The sequence below is a fragment of the Phascolarctos cinereus genome, unplaced genomic scaffold (genome assembly GCF_003287225.1).
Source record: "Phascolarctos cinereus isolate Bilbo 61053 unplaced genomic scaffold, phaCin_HiC Scaffold_2;HRSCAF=192, whole genome shotgun sequence".
Classification (NCBI taxonomy): domain Eukaryota; kingdom Metazoa; phylum Chordata; class Mammalia; order Diprotodontia; family Phascolarctidae; genus Phascolarctos; species Phascolarctos cinereus.
Window position 1 is genome coordinate 273,934,092 of NW_027555625.1, and position 14,128 is coordinate 273,948,219.

General features: G+C 38.8%; 1 protein-coding gene across 3 annotated transcripts in view; it reads left to right on the forward strand.

Moving 5' to 3' along the window:
* The window catches only part of BBS2 (Bardet-Biedl syndrome 2), a 41,122-nt gene extending 27,339 nt beyond the window's left edge, over positions 1-13,783 (forward strand). For 2 of the 3 annotated variants that reach the window (XM_020965677.2, XM_020965678.2), the window contains 10 exons: positions 922-1,057; positions 1,463-1,602; positions 2,585-2,729; positions 2,818-2,989; positions 4,171-4,300; positions 7,393-7,524; positions 8,533-8,670; positions 8,883-8,995; positions 12,117-12,265; positions 13,271-13,783. In XM_020965677.2, coding sequence (XP_020821336.1) covers positions 922-1,057; positions 1,463-1,602; positions 2,585-2,729; positions 2,818-2,989; positions 4,171-4,300; positions 7,393-7,524; positions 8,533-8,670; positions 8,883-8,995; positions 12,117-12,265; positions 13,271-13,377 — 1,362 coding nt within the window. In that variant the 3' untranslated portion in view covers positions 13,378-13,783. The remainder of the gene's footprint in view (positions 1-921; positions 1,058-1,462; positions 1,603-2,584; positions 2,730-2,817; positions 2,990-4,170; positions 4,301-7,392; positions 7,525-8,532; positions 8,671-8,882; positions 8,996-12,116; positions 12,266-13,270) is intronic. The other variant, XM_020965680.2, reaches the window with a different exon arrangement.
* The last annotated feature ends 345 nt before the right edge of the window (positions 13,784-14,128 follow it).

Here is a 14,128-nt window from a genome sequence, read left to right on the forward strand (position 1 = left end):
ATAGAAGTGGCAGTTGCTATTGGAGGGTGGAATAAGGTTCCTGGCATAATTTGGTTACAATGTTCCCCAAATGGTGGTTCTGAGCAGTATTAGAGTACTGTCTTATGATTTATGATTTTATTGATTGATTGATATCCTGCTATCTAGGTTTATTTGGTTAGGTTTTTTTGGTCACTAGACCTGTGATTTCTTTGGCATAGAGAGATTCTGGTAAGGAACTTCCTCTATCAGTGCAGATTGGCATTGTCTTTGCAACTTTGAGTTTTACCAAGTTGCCCTAGGCCTTGAGAGGTTAAGTGACTTGCTTAGTCACATAGCCAGGATGTGTCAAAGGTTGGACTTGAACATAAATCTTCCTAATTTTCAGTTTTCTATTCACTATAGTATGCTGCCCATTGTAGACTTTTGGTAATAAATAAAGTGTCTGTTATTGCCCAGAAAAATTCATCCTTTAATTTATTATCTGTTTTGTTGTTGACATAGGTTTCTATCCACAGTCATTGTAATTATTTTACTTATACAACTTTCTAGAACAACAAAGAATCTGGAGATACTAGGATAGCCATCTTCAAATATGTGAAGGACTGTATCAAGTGGAAGAGGGGAGTGCATTTTTGCTCTGTACTGACAGAAGGTCACAACAGAACCAGGGAGTAAAAATTACAGGGAGGCTGGTTTTGGCTAAACATATAAGGAAGAATTTTCTAACCGTGCTGCCCTGCAGTCAGACAGGGTGCTATGTTATTATTAGCCAGGGTGTTGTATTAACCAGTCTGCTTCCTGGTAGTATTCGATGGATGTTATAAAAGGGATTCCTATGTATGTGGGTTAAAAGTTGGGCCACATGACTGTAATAGGTACCTCCCTACTCTAAGAATCTGTGTTTTATCATTATAAAAAAGTTCTGCTTTTCTTCTTCAGGTTGATGCCCGAAGTGACCGAACTGGAGAGGTCATCTTTAAAGACAACTTTTCTTCAGCAATTGCTGGTGTGGTGGAGGGAGATTACAGGATGGATGGCCATGTGCAGCTAATCTGCTGTTCAGTGGATGGGGAAGGTATGTTGGGAAGTCTAGAGAGAGGTAGTATGCTTAGTGAATAGAGACAGCCTTGGAGTTAGGAATCCTGACCTGGGTTCAAGTCTGGACTCTGACATTTCCTGGGTGTGTGACCTTGGCATGTTGCCTTAGTTGCAGAGTAGGCACCGGCCTTTCTTTGTAGAGAGAATTCCTCACTGGGAGCCCCCTTCACTGATGAAATCGCAGGTCCGGTTTAAAAATAATTAAAAAAAAAATCTGTGAATTTTTTTGGGAAAAATAGTAGAAAATATTTCCCCAAAGCATTGTTACTCAGATCTTCTCTCACTTAGTAAACACACTGTTCAGTCCAGGAGGCTGGACATTAGCTTCATGTTTTAGAAATGGACATACTGTAACCCAGTCATGTTTCCCCCTCCTCTATAGTGCGGGGTTATCTCCCTGGTGGTGCAGAAATGAAGGGAAACTTGATGGATACAAGTGTGGAACAGGATTTGATCCGGGAGCTTAGTCAGAAGAAACAGAACCTGCTGTTAGAACTGCGCAACTATGAGGAAAATTCCAAGGTATTTCTCAAAACAAAGCTGGGGCCATGCCAGAACAACTCAGGTTGGTCAGTGCAGAGGGCAACAGCAGACCACCAGAAGAGACTTGCTTTAGATTGATAACTATATGGTGGTGACAGCTGGAATTTTTTTTTCTAAATTCTGTTTGTAATTTATTTTGATAGAATTCACAAAATCACAGAATATCAGAGATTGGGAGGAACCTAGAAAGTTGTCTAGTCCGCCCTCCTTCTATAGGTAAGGAAGATGAGGGCCAGAGAGCAAGTGATCCACCTGGGGTGACCCAGCTTGGAAGTAGCAGAGCCAGTGACCAGAGCTGGGGTCTTCTGACTCCAGTTCACTGTTCCTTCTAGTCTACCATCCATTCATTCAAAACCCGTTCATTGCATGATGCAGAGCCTTGTGCTGGGGAGGTGTGAAGAGAATTCAAGATAGTGATCCTTGCCCTCACAGTACTTAAAGTGAGCAGGCTGATGGGGATTTGGGGTAGGATGGGAGTTAAAATTGCGCGCACAGAAATATGCCATAATGTCTATGATGCAGAATGGAATGTAAGAACATAAGAGAATGTAAGAACACTACTTTGTGTTTTGTAGCATGAGATAAGAAATCATTTTCAGCTGATTACTGAATAGGAGAAGGAGAGAGAATAGGCATTCATGTAGCACCTACTATGTGCCTGTGCGAAGGGCTTTACAATTATTATCTCATTTGATCTTCACAACGACCCTGGGAGGGGATGCTGTTATTATCCCCATTTTACAGTTGAGGAAACTGAAGCAGACAGAGATTAAGTGACTTTCCCAGGGTCACACAGCCGTTAAGTGTCTGTGGCTGGATTTTAACTCAGGTCTTCCTGACCCCAGGCTCATCACGCTGTCCACTGCACCATCCAGCTGACAGGAAATCTTTGCTTAGAGGTTGAATTGCCATTTTATTTGGAAAGTTGACCAAGTTAGAACTGAATGGTGTCTTTATGCAGGCTGAATCAAGCAGCCCAGTGAATGAGTCTGATGGGCAGCGGGGAATTATCCCAGCCAACACCAAGCTGCAGACAGCCCTTTCAGTGAACCTGGGCTCTGACAGCCAAGCTGCTCATGTGGAATTACGGATCTCAACTTCAAATGGTAGGAAATGATTTACAGCTGCTCATTGTTGGAGACTGTAATCCTTTTGGTGTCGTTACTGAGCTATTGTTTTCGCTCCTTCCTGTAGACACCATAATCCGAGCAGTGCTTATATTTGCTGAAGGGATTTTTACAGGTGAAAGCCATGTGGTGCATCCCAGCATTCAGAATCTTTCCAGCTGCATCCGAATTCCTATCACTCCACCAAAGGATGTCCCTGTGGATCTGCACATGAAGACTTTTGTGGGCTACAGAAACAGGTGATTCAGTTGTATACTTTCTAAAACATTTCAGGATGTCCTGTTTCTGGAAGAAGAAACATACATGATAATATATTTACTAGACTAATTCTGGATATGTTGTTTCTTAGTTGTTTTACTTTGGACAGGTCACCTACCTCTCTGAACCTTAGTTTCATCATCTCTAAAATAATACTTATTGTGCCTCAGAGGGTTGCTAGAAGGATCAATGAAATGATGGATATACCAACACTTTAAAAATGACAGAGTGCTAGACAAAGTCAAATCAATTCAACAGTTATCTACTTGAATACCTACTGTATTCAGGGTTCTATGCCGAGCACTTACAAATGTAAAGTGGCATTATTACACAATGTCTAACACATTGTAGACCTTCAGTAAATGGTTGTTGAAGAGAAGTGTGCAAGCCATGGAGTAAACAGCCATTTCATGAATTTTCTCACCCAGCTAAGGCTAAAAGGCCTTGTGCCTATTATTTTTTTCTAGAAAAATTATGTAAGTTTTCTAGAAAATATTAAGAGAAGATCTGGATTATTTTCTGTTCTGAGATCTGGTGTTGGTTAGAATTTTAAGATATGCTTGTTATGTGTCCCATTAACTTCTAGTTTAGGTTTTTGTGACTCTGTCAGGATTAGGAAGACTACTTTGTATTAAGGTTATTTGTTACTGGGCTACTGTTCCCAAAATTCTTAGATTTCAATTCCCTAATCCAGGGGTGGGCAACCTGTAGCCTGAAGGCCATATGTGGCCTTCTAGGTCCTTGGGTGCAGCCTTTTGACTGAGTCCAAGTTTTACAGAACAAATCCTTTTATTTAAGAGGATTTGTTCTGTGAAGTTTGGATTCAGGCGAAAGACTGGACTTGAGGACCTAGAGGGCCACATGTGGTCTCGAGGCCGCAGGTTCCCCATTCCTGCCCTAACCAATGGCCGGTAAAGACTTTCTATTTCACCTTTCAAGATTATATTTAGAAGACTGTGTTGTTTCTGTGAATTGAAGACACCTGCTAACATACATGGTATTTACATACTCAGATTTACTTAAGTTGTCACCTAGTAGCATCATGTTGGCCTAGTGCTTTGATATTCATTTTATAAGACATGGACCAAATGATGTTATGACTTAAAAGTGTTAACATTCAAGTTTAACATAATCTTTTCACTTCCTTTGATCCTTTATACAGCACTCAGTTTCATGTATTTGAATTAACACGACAGCTCCCCCGATTTGCCATGTATGCGTTGAGCAACCCTGATCCCACCAAAGAGCCCCTCAGTTTTGTTAACTTTACCGTCAATGAACGGGTACAAAGGGTAAGCTTTCTTTTGTACATTTTATTTGTATTTAGTTTGTAGTTTAGTGTTTGTACCCCCCAGAAATATTAATTTCTTTCAAAATACCCCAAAGAAAGGGAAATTATTTGAGTGGGTACATTAATAGCAGTAACAATCTGATAGGGGAGAGTTATGTAGCTCTTGAGATTGTCCCATTTAAATTAAATAGTTATAGTGAAAGCATTACTGAGATGTCTCTGTAACTGAAAGAAAAACTATGCCATTTTCCCAAATACATGCTGCAAAAATTCTTTTTTAAAAAATATTTTTTCCAGTTACATGCAAAAATTTTTAACGTTCTTTTTTTAAAATTTTGAGTTCCAAAATTTTTCTCCTTCCCTCTGTCCCATCTCCCCTCATTGAGAAAGCAAACAATTTGATGTGGTTTATACATGTGCAGTCATGCAAAACATATTTCTATATTAGTCATAATTTAAAAGAAAACAGACAAAAAACTAATAAGAAAAACAAAGAGAGTAAAAATAGTATGCTTCAATCTGCATTCACATTCCATCAGTTCTTCCTGTGAAGTTCTTTTCATCATGAATCCTTTGGATTTGTCTTGGATCATTGTATTGCTGAGAATTAGCTAAGTCATTCACCGTTGATCATTGTATAATACTGCTGTTATTGTGTACAATGTTCTCCTGATTCTCCTGCAATGATTCTTACTGTAACGTTTTTACTTTCCTTGTCTTACTGTTTGGTAATACTAAATGCTAAACCAGCTATTACACTTGGCACTAATTTTTCTATATATCTTTGATTCTTTAGTACCCAAGATTGATGCTTTTAAAAATTACACACTTCTGTCCTACTTTTCTTAGAGGGTGGGAGAATCAGTTCTCAGGTAGAGCACACTGTTGGGATACACATTAAGGAGATTCCTAGTTGTTATAGCCCAACTCTACTTTGAGGTCAGGAATAAAATAGAGGAAACTTGGATCTGTCTTGGTATTTTATTGAGCTTCCCTATCTCCAGCTAGAAGCCATGGGGAACAACTTTGTTGTATATGTGTAACTAGAATCCAATTCCCCTCTGGATGTATGGCTTATATTCATTAAACTACCTCCTTTTTCCTGATCTAGAGTTAGTTACTCCATTCCACCCTGAATGTCTTTTCTTCCTGTCCAGATCTGCTGGAGTCTTTGTGTATATGTCAGTAGGTCTGATAATGCCCTTCTATGTCTGGCTGATGAGTGTCCTTCTGTTTATATCTTGCACTAGATCCATTGTTAAGAAAACCACTGAGGCTTGTATCTCATATCTGGGGGAGGTGGGAGGCTCACAGCTTAATGAGGATAATTAAAGGATAAGACTAAAGCATAAATAAATGAATAAACTATATTTTAGGTTATGACCAATAAAATAGTAAGAATTGAATCATGAATGTTGGCAAGAGCCAGGGTGGAATTATCAGTGTTGCAAATATAGAAAGAATGGGAATAGTGTCGGGCTATAGAGTTTGTGACTTGTTAATTTCATTCTGCATTTTGTTACTGGGGTTTGTTTTACAATGTGTTCTACAGTACGTGTATTTTCTCTTAAGGAAATCATAAACATAAAAATAAGTATACTTATCCTTTACTTTCTGGATTTTTATTTTAACAGACAACCATTATTTATAACCATTTTTCATTTATACCCATTTGTCATATGGACCACTTTTCACTGTTATGGGCAAATTCCTCTATATTAGCAGGGTAGCACAGTTTTTAGCTTCCTTGAAAGGGATGGCATGTTCTTGTGCCTCCACCAAGTAGAAGCACCTCCTGCCTTAGGTCCCCATCTCTTTGGTGGCCCTCTTTTGGGATTCTTTTCCCCTCAACTCTCATTGGGGTGCCAGTCAGACTCTGGCAAATGAAGAATTCCCTTTTCTAGTACTAATGGAGTGTTCTCTGCTCTGTATTGTCTCTGATCCCCTCTATACACATACACACACACACAGACACAGTTTCTTTTCTTTTTTTTTTTTAGGCAGTTGGGGTTAAGTGACTTGCCCAGGGTCACACAGCTAGTAAGTGTCAAGTGTTTTGGTCTGAGACCGGATTTGAACTCAGGTCCTCCTGACTCCAGGGCTCGTGATCTATCCATTGCGCCACCTAGCTACCCCCTAGAGTTTTATTTTAAGGACAGTTTCACAGACTAGATTTTGTTAGTTTATTGAAGGATAGGTATGTGGGTTTCTTGCTCAAGAATGGCTATGTGTTTCTTTTATTTTTCAAGGGCATGATTTTTAAAATTTATTTTTAACATTCATTGTAAAAAATTTTAAGTTCCAAATTCTCTGCCTTCCTTCAGCCTCTCCACCACACATTGAAAAGGTGAACAATATGATATCAATTAGACATGTGAAGTCATTCAAAATATATTTACATATTAGCCATGTTGAAAAAAAGATAAAGTAAAAAAATATGCTTTTTTTACTCAGAGTTCATTGGTTCTATCTCTGGAGATGGATAGCATTTTTAATCATAGTTCCTTTGAATTGTCTTGGATCATTGTATTAAGCAGAGCAGCTAAGTGTTTCACAGCTGATCATTCTTATAGTTATTGCTGTTACTGTGTACAGTGTTCTCCTGGTTCTGCTAACTTCACTTTGTATCAGTTCATGTAAGTCTTGCCAGGTTTTTCTGAAACCATCTTGCCTGATGTTTCTAATGGCACAGTAGTATTCTGTCACAATCATATACCACAACTTGTTTAGCCATTCCCCAATTGATCAATCACTTGATTTCCAATTCTTTGCCACCACAAAAAGAGCTGCTATAAATATTTTTGTATACATAGGTCCTTTTCCTTTTTTTTTTTGATCTCTTTGGGATGCAGACCTAGTAGTGATATTGGTGGGTTAAAGGATATGCACAGTTTTATAGCCCTTTGGGCATAATTCCAAATTGTTCTCCAGAATGGTTGGACAGTTCACAACTCCATTTATAGTGTATTTGTGTCCCTATTTTTCTACGTCCCCTCCAGCATTTGTCATTTTCCTTTTCTGTCATGTTAAGAATGACTATTTATTTCTAACCCTTCCTAAAACAGATATTTCATTTTATTACATGTTTTTAAGGTTGTCATGTGGCTGAACCAGAACTTCCTATTACCCGAAGATAGTGAGATCCAAAATGCTCCGTTTCAAGTCTGTTTCACATCCCTACGAAATGCTGGGCATCTCTGTATAAAAATAAAACCAAGTGGAGAGGTGATATTGACTGCATAATGACCTTCTTTCTGCTTATCCAGTCATTACTAGAGTGAGGACAGTGTCCCAGTGAGACACTGGAAGACTGGTGAAAGTACTATAAGGAGAGTCTTCATTTCAGCCCCTACAGTTGCTATTCACTTCTTTGACACTGAATTTAGCTAAAACATCTGTATGAGGGGGAAGCAGAGGGCCGGTCTAGGGGCCAGCTCTCCCCTGGAGGCTGAAGCAGTGGTGATTGATATGGCAGCTGCTTGAGATCATGGCAAGGAGAGGGGCGTATTAGTGGTAATCTCATGGCAGTCACTGAAAATTGGCTTACATTGCCATTGCTTAATGTCATTTTTTTCCATAGCTCTAATGGGAACACAGTGCCTCACAACAGATTTTCAGTTCCAGAGAATGACAGTAGAAGGAGCTGCTGGGGGAAAGCATAAGAGGGGACAAAAGCATCGAGTTACAAAAGATGAAGATAACAGAAATAGGGTTAAAAATGTCAAAAGACCACGGCTGTCTTATTTTGTTTTAATGATAGAAAACTGGATGATAGGCCAGGATCCAATAATAGCAAATACATTCATCAGTCTCTCAGTTAATAAATATTTGTTAAGTGCCTGCTGTGTGCCAAGCATCATACTGAATGCTGGGATACAAGAGAGGCAAAAGCCCATCCTTTCCCTCATAGAGCTCACAATCTAATGGAGAAAGACACACAAAGAAGTTGAGAAGCTGGGGCGCGGGGAGAGGGAGGAGAAAAGAGGGAGGAGAGGGAGGGTATCTGGCAGTGGGGCATGATGAAGTCCCGCAGCCAGTGGGGAAATGATGAGGTAGTTACCATGGGCCCCCACCTTAAATAGAAGATCTGGGAGGAGCTCTTCAATATCCTCCCTCCACCTTTTTCCATACTAGGTGCAATGCACTGTGTGGTATCTAATAGCTTTGCTATGTGTATAAGAGTTTTAAGAGGGAAAATGTTAAATCTGATGTACTTATTTTTTATCTTGTTAGATCACTGTTAGTACTGATGATATTGATCTGGCTGGGGATATCATCCAGTCTATGGCTTCCTTTTTTGCCATTGAAGATCTTCAGGTCGAAGCTGATTTCCCCGTCTACTTTGAGGAGTTACGGAAAATACTAGTTAAGGTATGGACACACAATGACTGAATTTGTGAGGATTATTTAGCTTGTCATTTGGAATGTGTCAGCTATGAGATATTCACATACATAAACCTTGCTGAATGGGAAAAGGGGAAAGAGGCATTTGCCTCTTTAGTGGGCTAAGTGGGTTTCAGAGTTATTTGGGCTTTGTGGAGTGTGTGAGACTTTCAGTAATCCACGAGTGTTCTTTTTGTCAGGTGGATGAATATCACTCTGTACACCAGAAACTTAGTGCTGATATGGCAGATCATTCCAACTTGATACGTAGCTTGTTGGTGCGGGCTGAGGATGCACGTCTTATGAGAGACATGTGAGTGGTCACTATGTCGAAGACTGTTAGCTTTTTAGAAAATGTGTGCAATCATTGTTTCCAGCTACAATGCTTTATCTGTCTTTTCACATGAAGGTTTTATCAATAAAATATTTACCTGGTGATTATTTAGGTGAGCTTTAGAGAGTTAAAATTATTAGGTGGCCACTTGTACTATTCCTAAAAGATTCCAGCTGCAAAAAGTTGGAGCAAACACCTTTAATTATCTACCATTTTCCCCCCCTAATTTTCTATTCAGCTCTGGTCTTCTCATCAAGAATGCTTGAAAATCCTCTATTTAATTGAATGTCAATTTTTTTCCCTGAACGATTATACTCAGTTTTGCTGGGTAGTTGATTCTTGGTTTAATCCTAGCTCCTTTGACCTCTGGAATATCGTATTCCAAGCCCTCTTGTGTTATCCTGATTATATTTCCACAATAATTGAATTGTTTCTTTCTGGCTGCTTGCAATATTTTCTCCTTGACCTGGGAACTCTGGACTTTGGCTACAATGTTCCTAGGAATTTTCCTTTGGAAGATCTCTTTCAGGAAGTCATCGGTGGATTCTTTCAATTTCTATTTTACCCTCTGGTTCTAGAATATCAGGGCAGTTTTCTTTGATAATTTCTTGAAAGATGATGTCTAGGTTCTTTTTTTGTTCATGGCTTTCAGGTAGTCCAATAATTTTAAAATTCTCTGTCCTGGATCTATTTTCCAGGTCAGTTGTTTTTTCAGTGAGATATTTCACATTGTCTTTTATTTTTTCATTCTTTTGGTTTTGTTTTATAATTTCTGGATTTCTCACAGAGTCATTAGCTTCCATTTGTTCCATTCTAATTTTTAAGGAATTATCTTCTTCAGTGAGCTTTTAGACTTCCTTTTCCATTTGTCCAGTTCTGCTTTTTTAAGGCATTCTTCTCCTCATTGGCTTTTTGGACCTCTTTTGCCATTTGGGTTAGTCTATTTTTTAAGGTATTATTTTCTTCAGTATTTTTTTGGGTCTCCTTTAGCAAGCTGTTGACTTGTTTTTCATGATTTTCTTGCATCACTCCCATTTCTTTTCCCAATTTTTCCTCTACTCCTCTTACTTGGTTTTCAGAATCTTTTTTGAGCTCTTCCATGGCCTGAAAAACCAGTTTATATTTTTCTTGGAGGCTTTGGATGTAAGAGCTTTGACTTTGTTGTCTTCTTCCGGTTGTATGTTTTGATCTTCTTTGTCCAAAGTAAAATTCTGTAGTTTGAGTTTTTTTCCTTTATTTGCTCATGTTCCCAGACAGTTACTTGACTTTTTAACTCTTTGTTCAGGTAGGGCTCTGCTTCCAGTGTGGAGAATATACTGTTCCAAGTTTCAGGGGTTTTGTGCAGCTGTTTTCATGGATACTTCTAGGGACCTGTAAATTTTCATTTCTTTCAAGGTGGTATGATCAAAGGTGAGGTGTTTACTCCTTTCCTGGCCTGTGCTGTTGTCTATGAATGACCACAAGCACTCTTTTCTGCCTTGGAACTTTGAGGAGGATTCTCTCTGTACCGCTGCCACAAGCTGCACCTCGCCTTAGAACTGCCACCCAGAACTGCAACCCAGATCCAAGCACAGGCACTGCCTCAGTTCCAGCAAAGAGATCCTTCTGATCAGCCATTTGGTCCCCCCACCATCTGTGGGCTGAGAGCTCCAGAAGCAGCTGCTGCCCCATTGTCAAGGCTGGGGCTGGACAGTGCTCCTCTCTCAATCAGGTCTGAAAGACCTTTCATACCAGCCTTCTAAGTTGTCTTTGGCATTTATGGGTTGAGAAGTCTGGAAACTGCCACAGCTGCCAGTGATTTAGTCCCCTGAGGTCTGCTTCAGGTTCACTGGGGCCCCATGTTTGCCTGTGTGACCCATGCTGAACTAACTGTGCTTCTACCCCAGCCCAGTAAAATAGACCTTTCCCATCAACCATCTAGGTTGTCTTGGGCTGGAAATTTGTTTCACTATGTCTCTGTGAGTATTTCTGCTCTAGGATTTGTTTAGAATCATTTTTTTACAGATATTTGGATTTGTTTTGGATGTCACCCTTTATGTGTAAGTTATGCAGCCATTTGGAGTATACTTTGGTTTATAGTGTAAGATGTAGTTCTATACCTAGTTTCTGGCAGTTTGTTTTCCAGTTTCTCCAACATTTGCCAAATAGTGAGTTTTTTACCCCAAATATCTGGGATCTTTCATTTTATGAAATAGAAGACTACTGAGCTTGTTTGCTTTTGTATGTTGTGTACCTGATCTGTTCCTCTGAGAGACGTTTCTTACTAAAGGCCTTTTCTCAACCTTGATCATACTTGGCCCTCTTTGCAACACTTGCTGTCAGTCATTTTCTCTCTACCCTCGTTTTTGGATTTTCATGACATATTTCTCTCCAAGTTCTCCTGAGTGACTATAGTTTCTGAATGTCCTTTGCAGGTTTTTCATCCATGCCACACCCTCCAACCAAGGTATCCCCTTAGGCTATGTCTTGGGTCCCCCATTTCTTTTTACTCTGTATTATCTCACTTGAACTCATAGGATCTCCTGAATTCAGTTATCATTTCAGTGCAAATGGTTCCCTATTTCTCTCAAACCATATATACGTACACCTGTGTATATATGTGTATATGTATTTGTATATCTAGCCCTAGTCTCTCTCCCAAGCTCCAGTCCTACATCACCAACTGCTTTTTGGACATGTAACAGTGGATGTCCCCCATTTATCTCAAAGTCAACATGTCCAAAACAGAACTCAGTATATTTTCTCCAAAACTTTCCCCTCTTCTACACTTCTGTGTTTTCACTTTTTTGGGGGGTGGCATTGCTGAAGTACAGAAGTGCCATTCTATTCTTAAATGAGGACAAGAACTAACAAAGGACATATTACCTCTTTTCCATGATCTTAAGAGTGTAAATTTTCTTTGAAATAATTTTGTAAATAACTTCTAAATGTTTTCAGAGCTTTAGGATTGCTGGTCACCAAATGCAGTGGACCCATTTTAATGAAACTATTGCGAAGATTAGTGTGTTTTTTTACCTTCAAATTTCTATTTTGGCTCCCCACTCCCAAGTCTGCCATATTGAAGATGAATTGATAGTAATCCTTCCATTGATTCACACAGGAAAACAATGAAGAAACGATATGTGGAACTTTATGACCTTAACAAGGACTTGCTAAATGGTTATAAAATTCGCTGTAATAACCACACAGAGCTTTTAAGTAACCTAAAAGCAGTAAACCAAGCTATACAAAGAGCTGGTCGTCTTAGAGGTAAGTCTGAGTCACTCTTCCAGGGGTCAGCTATCTGCTGGCATCAGACAAATTTTTGTAAAGCTTATCTCCCAAACATTTCTTCAGTTCATGTTGTATATTCCAAAGAAACAACTAGAAAAAACTGTAATCAACTTTTCTTTTCTAAGTCAGTGCTTTTGACTTAAAAAAACCAAAACCAAAAAACCAACAAAAACCTGTCTTCCTGGTTCAGCCCTACCACACTGAAGGACATTATATGTGTTACATGTGAGTCAAAAGTTAAGTGATGACAACGTACCTTAGGGAAGAAATACCTTTATTAACTATTGGATTGTTTGAAGTTCTCAAGTAAAACTGCTACTTGTTTTGAGAAGCAGCATGTATGTTGTAGTAGAAGGAAAAATGAATTTGAATCCCAGGCCAGACACTTCTGCAGACATACTCGCTGACATGTGGCTTTACGCTTTCAGCAGTGGGGGATATTTGTGCCATATTTGTTTATTTTTAGGGATAATATTTTTACCAACCTTAAAAGTTCTTATGAGAAAATGCCTTGAAAACATTGAAATATTATAAAATTGATATTATTGTTGTTCTATAACAAATACCCCTAACGACATCTCTTTGCCAGTGTAAAAATAAGGGAGGAGGGCTCAGACTAGATTACCTCTTAGGTCCTTTCTGGTTTTAAGTCCTAGGATAATTATTAGTTTTACATTCGCACAGTCTTTATTAGGTACTTTGGCATAGGGAAAGGAGCACTGGACTTGGAATAAGAAGACTTAGGTCTAGTCTAGCACTGCCATTAACTCCCTGTGACGTTGTGTAAATCACTTCATGTCTTTGGACCTCAATTTCCTAACCTATAAAAGAAGGCTGGACTATATGTCTCTGAGGAAGGCCTTTTCAGGTGCTAAGTCATATGAAACTTACCAGTTTTGCCTTTGTCTTAAAATAAGATCTTATGGTTTAAAGGCTCATGTTCTTTCTTAAATAACATTAACTTCTTTTGTCTTGTTGCAGTTGGAAAACCAAAGAACCAGGTGGTTAATGCTTGTAGGGATGCTATTCGGAGTAACAATCTCAACATGCTATTCAGGATAATGCGTGTGGGTACAGCTTCATCATAGGAGAGATCAGAGGCAGTGAAATGTTATTGGTCATTGGGAGTATTGGAGCTTTTTCCTTTAGGCCCTTTCAAATTCACCTAAAGGACTGAACATTTAAAGAGACCTTGACATGCCATGATTGTGAAAGGCAAGATGGTTTTGTGCCCAGGTTTCACTTGTAAAGCACCATGACTGAAAAATGTTTGCATTCCTTACTTTTAAATGATCAACCTTCTTTTTGAAAAATACAAGACTGGTACGTAGGGGAGTGAAAACCTGTAGGAATTAGTGTTTTAAAGTGAAATTGTTGCTTAATTATAGAGAACTTTTTCTTCTTGAAATTGTATCCCAAATTGTATTCCAAAATTCTATCCCAAAAAACGTTTATAGTTACATCTAATTTTCATTAAAACTTAAAAGCATTTGACCTTTGTGTGTTTTGGTTACTTATAAAATGTTAGTGTTTTTATTTCTAAGACATAACATGCATTTGCTTCCATTATAATTATTAAAATTGTGTTTTGTTTGGGGAACTCCCAGGTAAGGTTACCAAAGCAGATGAACAACTTTTCTGCAATTGAGATTCTTAGAGAGTTATTTGGGGGCATTCAGAGGCTAAGTGACTTGTCCAGGGTCATACAACCAGAATATATCAGAAGTGAGACTTGAACTCATATTTTTCTTTCTGTAGGAGAGAGAAAGCTCTGTGAAAATTAATCTTGATTTTGTATTTTATAATTGATTTCACTCTGTAACTGATACTATATAGTAA